The sequence below is a fragment of the Lactuca serriola genome, chromosome 5 (assembly GCF_051521515.1).
Source record: "Lactuca serriola cultivar US96UC23 chromosome 5, Lser_US96UC23_V15, whole genome shotgun sequence".
NCBI lineage: Eukaryota > Viridiplantae > Streptophyta > Magnoliopsida > Asterales > Asteraceae > Lactuca > Lactuca serriola.
This window is the reverse complement of record NC_136412.1, coordinates 10216737-10223333: the sequence shown is the minus strand read 5'-3', so window position 1 is coordinate 10223333 and position 6597 is coordinate 10216737. Positions and strand designations below refer to the sequence as shown.

Below are 6597 nucleotides of genomic sequence, written 5' to 3'. Positions count from 1 at the left end.
ATATAGTGGACTAAGATGCTCCATGAATTATCAAGTTGGGTTCCACCCATAAGATGCTCCATGGATGCTCCATGGAGTTAATCCATGGATCAAGAAATGAAGAGTCATGGAACATTAGGGTTTACCTAATGCAACACACTATATAAGCAATATAACTCTCCCCAAAATCGGATACACTATAAAACAAGAGGGCTTGGCCGATTTTGCATGTGTTAGAGTATTCTCTCAAGTTTATTCTTTGCATTTGGTGTTGTGTGAAGCATTTGAGGCATCACACTTGAGGGTCTAGGCTCACAAGGTTTCAAGGAACACTTTCAACAACAAGGTATGTAGTTCTATCTTTTATGCAAAGAAAATTGTACCCCATGTATGCTAGATAGGTTCATAACCTTGGAAAACAACTTTTCATGATTATTAGACAAACATAGATCCAAGGTTATTAGGGTTGCATGTACACTTAGGAAGTGTTAGAATGCTCAAAACCCATCAGATATCACCAGCTACGAGTCCTGGAAGGCGACATTCCCAAGACAGCCTTCCGAAGAAGAACCCTCACTAAGAATTTGTAGTGATGCCATGCGGATTAACCAATGCCCCCACTGTATTCATGGACTTAATGAATCGAGTATGTCAGTCATTCTTGGAAAAATTTGTGATTGTATTCATAGATGACATACTCATTTATTCAAGGAGCAAATAAGAGCATGGCCAACACCTGAGGCAAGTCTTAGAAACATTACGAGTCGAGAAGCTTTGTGCAATGTTCTCAAAATGTGTGTGCTGGAATAGGAAGGTGAACTTCCTAGGTCACGTGGTCAGCAAGGAGGGAATCCACATGGACCTTTCTAAAGTAAAGGCTATCAAGAATTGGGTTGTGCCTACAACGCCAGCTGAGATTCGCCAATTCCTAGGCCTAGCTGGCTATTACCGCAGGTTCATACAAAAATTCTCCAGCATTGACAAACCTCTTACCTCCTTGACTCAAAAGGGTGTAGCCTAAAAATGGAGAGAAAAACAAGATGTGGCATTTCAGACCTTGAAACAAGCCCTGAGCAGTGCAACCATTTTGTCTCTTCCAGAGGTGACAGAAGACTTTGTAGTATACTGCGATGCTTCCAATCAAGGGTTGGGATGTGTGTTAATGCAGAGAGGAAAGGTTATTGCATACGCCTCCCGACAACTGAAAACTCATGAAGTCAACTATACCACTCACGACTTGGAAATGGGAGTGGTAGTGTTCGCTTTAAAGATATGGAGACACTACCTATACGGTACTAAGTGTACCATATTCACCGACCACAAAAGCCTTCAACACATATTCGACCAGAAGGAATTAAACATGAGGCAACGACATTGGGACGAACTACTAAACGACTATGAATGTGAAATCTTTTATCATCCAAGCAAAGCCAACATTGTGGCAGATGCCCTTAGTCGTAAGGAGTATTCTGGGCGAAAAGTGAAATCATTAACCATGACGATCCATTCCCACCTACCAACACAAATCAAGGAAGCTCAATTGGAAGCCTTGAAACCCAAAAACATGGCAGGTGAAGCACTTAGAGGGATGGAGAAGAATCTTGAAATCAAGAGCGACGGAGTTCGTTACTTCATGAACCGGATCTGGATGCCGAAGTTCGGCGGGTTCAGAAATATGGTTATGTCAGAAGCACACAAAACCCCATACTCAGTGCACCCAGCTCAGATAAAATGTATCTGGATGTCAAGCAACTTTACTGGTGGCCGGATATGAAAGCAGAAATTGCTACCTTTGTGGGCAAGTGCCTAACTTGCGCCAAGATCAAGGTAGAGCATCAGAAGCCCTCAGGTTTACTCCATCAGCCCGAGATACCTGAGTGGAAGTGGGAGCAGATTTCCATGGATTTCATAACCAAACTACCCAAGACGCAGGGTGGTCACGATACCTTCTGGGTGATCGTCGACAAGTTAACCAAATCCGCACACTTCTTATCGATCAAAGAGACAGATAAGATGGAGAAACTATCACGAACCTACATCCGGGAAATTGTACGACTTTAGCAGTCTCGGCCTACTAAAAATATACTATTAAAAATAAATTCAAAACTAGCCGACGGAGTCTAAATGAAAGTTGTAGAGTACAGTCCCACCTACGTGTGGATATAAAGAACACGAAAATCGAAGCTTGTATGCAAAAGTTACGTAATTTAGAAGTTTGGAAATCCAATTTACACCCAGCGTAAATTGGGTTACACCCAGCGTACTTAGACGCAGTGCCCCGTCCCATCGGCTAGCAGGCTAGCTAGACTCAAGTTGTAAGCACTGACGACTCCGGAGTACACCCAGCGTACCCAAGAGTACGCCCATCGTACGGGGATGCTCCAGCACTATAAATAGAGTGCATGAGCTCCGGATTTTTGGCACACATTCTAAACTTCTCTCTCACTTTCACACTCTCTTGAACTCCAGAAGCTATCCCGACACCCTCGATTCCATACCCGAGCCCTGACGGAAGTTTTACGCTACCGAGATCCCCGAGAAACCCAAAGACGCAGCTTTCCGCAGTCGAAGTTCTACTCGATTCTCGTCTCACTCCCATCAAACCAAACAAGAGAGTTCATACCCCCTTTTCTACCATTTTAACTGCTTTTAAAAGGATTTTATTACTATATGGGGGAGAATACAAGTAAAAACATAACCTTACTCGCACGAAAACATCGAACTTTTGAGTATACATTGCATGATATTTTTACAACTACCGAATGGTTTAGTTAACATGTAAATATCTCACATTACTTTACCCACTTTGGGATACAACATGGTTTATAAATAAAAATGTGTTCTATTTATAAATACACATACGATTTCATACCAACAGTGAGCATTTCAACTACAACATTTTATATTCACGGGAATATATACATTACTACTATGGTTTTCGCAATACTTGGAAAAACGATAGACTTTGCAAAAACAAACATACACTTAAGATACGTAACATAATTGAGAATTCGTGAGACAACATCTTCACTATACCCAATGGGGGTATTCCAGTAAGTCATGTCTTATAACTAGAATATCCCGTATGGAGAGCGTGGCAAGTGGGTATAGATCTATACGGGACTAATGATCCCGCACCCTGACTGTTAGCTACAGTCTGTGGGGTGACAAGTGTCATAATGTTTCGACGCCTGAAGACCGTCACAGGCAGGCAAATATGATAGTATGGTTCTGAGAACTCACTGAATATACGATTAATGCAGTATCATGTCTTTACGGGAAAAGTAGTATTTTGATTTACTTTTATGCACCTCAACGAACTTCACATAGTTTTATTTTTATAATAAGACTATAAAACAACATTTTGAACATGGTATAGTGCTTACAGTTTACGGTCTTGAACATTTGAAGACTGCATATATACATTTAGTAAAATAAGGGATTTTTCCTGTTTCAAAACATAGATTACACATGTGAAACGGTTTACTACACCACTTGTAAGAAAATATGCAAATTTCTGGAATTACATACACGAACTTTCGAATGGCATACATTTATTCAGACCACTACTTATGAACTCACCAACTTAATTGTTGTAACTTTTTCTTTGAAATAACTTGTGTTCTCAGGGAATCACTAAGGCAGGTTGTTAGCAATCTTTTGAAGCTTAACACGATGATGTTACTTGCATATTTATTAATCATGATTTGTGTAATCAACTTTTGAACTTGTGTTGATACAATCATGTAAACTTTTCAACTAATGTAATATGGTGGTGTGTACTTTTTTTACTATACAAGTGTTGTGATACTAGACATGACGTCATCCGCCCCCGAACGTTTCCGTTGTTCAGGTTTGGGGGCGTGACATTCGGGGTGCTCAGTGTTCTCTCGGTTCATAGTACAGATCGGTCAGGGACATTGTTGGAATGTTTGCGGTCAGTGTCAGTAGGATGGTTATTCAGCATCGTCAGGACTCGGTGGTTAGTAGTGATCTTGGAGTGAGTGTTGGAAGCACCAAGGGAAGTGGCTTGTAGTTGACGTATTGGTTGGAGGATTTATCGTTGAGCTTCAAGATTTGAGTGTGGTATCATTTCAAGCATCAGAGGTTGTCGGTTACGTTAGGATTCAGGAAGTTTCATTTGGTCAATAGAAGTTGAGTGGTAGTGATGGAGCACTAGAATTGATAAGATATGGTTACCATCTGTTCGACTGTTAGAAAGCAATAGGGGATTAGGAACCCTTTAATTCTTATGTGTTGTGAATATGTAGTTGAATCTATGTGGGAGAGAATCGGTCAGGTACTTAGGAGAAGAAATAGGAATGAATCTAGGATGAGTTTACATTCCCATCAAGGAGGAAGACGGTCGAGTGGCCGTCAAGGCTGAGGATTGTGAGTTGGGAGTTCGGAAAACATTCCATCATTTGGTACACATTTTCCTTGGCATCGGATAGCAGGTTTTGGGGACCAGGTTAGAGCTCCAGTTAGTACTCAAGTTTAGTTGAGTGTTAGGTTGAGTGTGTGTTTGATTAGTATGGAAAGTGTTCTAAGACTACGAGGGTAGCCGTAGCATTCACTAGCGGTCAGATAGTATGAAAAGTGTTGCAGGACTGCGGGGGGTAGCCGTAACATTCACTAGTGGTAAGATAGAATGGAAAGTGTTGTAAGACTACAGGGTAGCTGTAGCCTTCGCTAGCGATCAGATAGTGTGGAAAGTGTTGTAAGACTGCGGGGGTAGCCATAGCATTCACTAGCGGTTAGATAGTGTAAGAAGTGTGGTAGTCTACGCGTGTAGTCGTAGCATTAACTAGGTTGGTAGATAGAATGAGCGTGCTCTTGGAATGCGGAAGAAACAGTGGTACCCACCAGTTCGGGTGCAACAGTGAGGGCGTGGCAAATCCATGGGTTGGTCTACGGATTTCCCCAGATTAAATAGACTTTGTTGAGCTAGTGATAAAACCGTGGGAACGCCACTACAGTTATGAGATCAAGGAAGCAATGGATTGCTTAAGATCGTTTGTGATATAACGCTACCATTGGTCAAGTAGCAATCACTTTTAGCCTGGGATTTGGTGACGTCAGGATTTGACGCATGGACCCGATCGGTTGGATCAGGAGGTCGTTAGAGCCTCTGTGGCAAGATAACTAATGGCAACTATTGACAGGCAAGGATTTCATTCGGAAGTCGTGTGGGCGACTACGTGGGAGTCTTGTGGCTCTATAACCGGGCCCGAACCCGGTATTTATGATGACTGGTGAACGAATTGAGACCAGGTAGGTCTCGGTAGATTTTGGAAAGAAGCCATGTGTCAGCATGCTGTTTCGAGCAGTTTCAGTGATTTGGCGGTATTAGTAATAGTGTTTTATAATTTCAGGTATGGATATGTAACAGATTACTTGGATTATGCTAAGTCATTTACAGTGGGATTATCTGAGCCTTAGCTAAGTATAAGTGATCTGTATGGATAATTGGATCTGTGATTTTGTTTTCTAGTGGGAACCTCGAGTTAGCATAAGTTAAGTAGTCAGATGATAGATAATTGGACTTGGTTCAACAATAATGATTCAGTATGGGCGGTCTGTCAGGGGGTCAGACCACCGCAAGACTACAAGTTTCATATGGGGTAGATGTGGTCATGTTGCAAGGAATTCATTCATTATCAGGTTATAGAACCCGGACAGGGATAATTTAGATTGCCTTGGAAAGGCTGGGATGATGCTCGGGATTGTGGCCATGTCGTTCAAGTTGTCGGGCATGTAAGGGATAGTAAGGAATGATTTCGAGAATTAAATCTAATTTAAGTGGGTAGAGTTCTAACATCCCGTTTATTAAATAAATAAATAGATTAATTTGATGAATGAATAGTATCCCTAAAATCCATAATATTTAGTGGGGTGTTGGTTTTGGGGAGCCAAATGTTATAATTTGGAATATTCAGGGGTTAAAGTGTAATTTCAGGATTTATTTTGTAAAGATTTTTAGAAGATAGGGGGTGTTTGGTAGGTATTGGACCTAAATTGAAATAATTGCGGAATGATGAGGGTTAAAAAGGTAAATTATGGACTTAGTTTGAAAGAAAAAGGGGAAGGAGAGACTGATTTCGCCATTATGGAAGGAATTTTTATGGTGCTCGGGGTTAATAACTCGTCACCCTTGAAACCCTAACCCTAAAAGATATACAGCCACACCACCTTTATACCTCCCATCTTCCAACTGTCATCCTCACATCCCTTATCTCTGGCCGGCATCGCTACCCCCTGTTGTCGAAGTCGCAAACCACCACTAAGCTCCTATTGTTGGTGACAACGAGAGCCATCAGGAAGGAGCCATTGAAGACCGCTGGCGTAGCTTTGAACATCCGTTGCCACCCCTCCTACATCATCATCTTCTCCTGCCTTCCTTCACTACTACTGCTATCGTCCGCTTCATCCTTTCTTCTCCTTCATTTCGGTGTTGCACCACAGCCACGTCCGTCACCGCCCATTCGCGCTCATTACAGCCGCTAGCCGCTGTTGTGGCCGCCTTCCAGTGTCGTTGTCGTCTTCATACACACCGTGAGGTGAGTAGTTGTGTTTATCTCTGGGCAAAAGACTTGTATTGTGTGCGTGTTTCAGTTT

The 6597-nt window shown here is 42.0% G+C and overlaps 1 protein-coding gene across 1 annotated transcript; it reads left to right on the top strand.

Annotated features, from left to right (window-relative positions):
* The first annotated feature begins 1339 nt into the window (after positions 1-1339).
* Positions 1340-1753, top strand: LOC145049326 (uncharacterized). Its single transcript, XM_078997750.1, has one exon. It carries the CDS (start codon positions 1340-1342, stop codon positions 1751-1753), a length of 414 nt encoding a protein of 137 aa, XP_078853876.1.
* The last annotated feature ends 4844 nt before the right edge of the window (positions 1754-6597 follow it).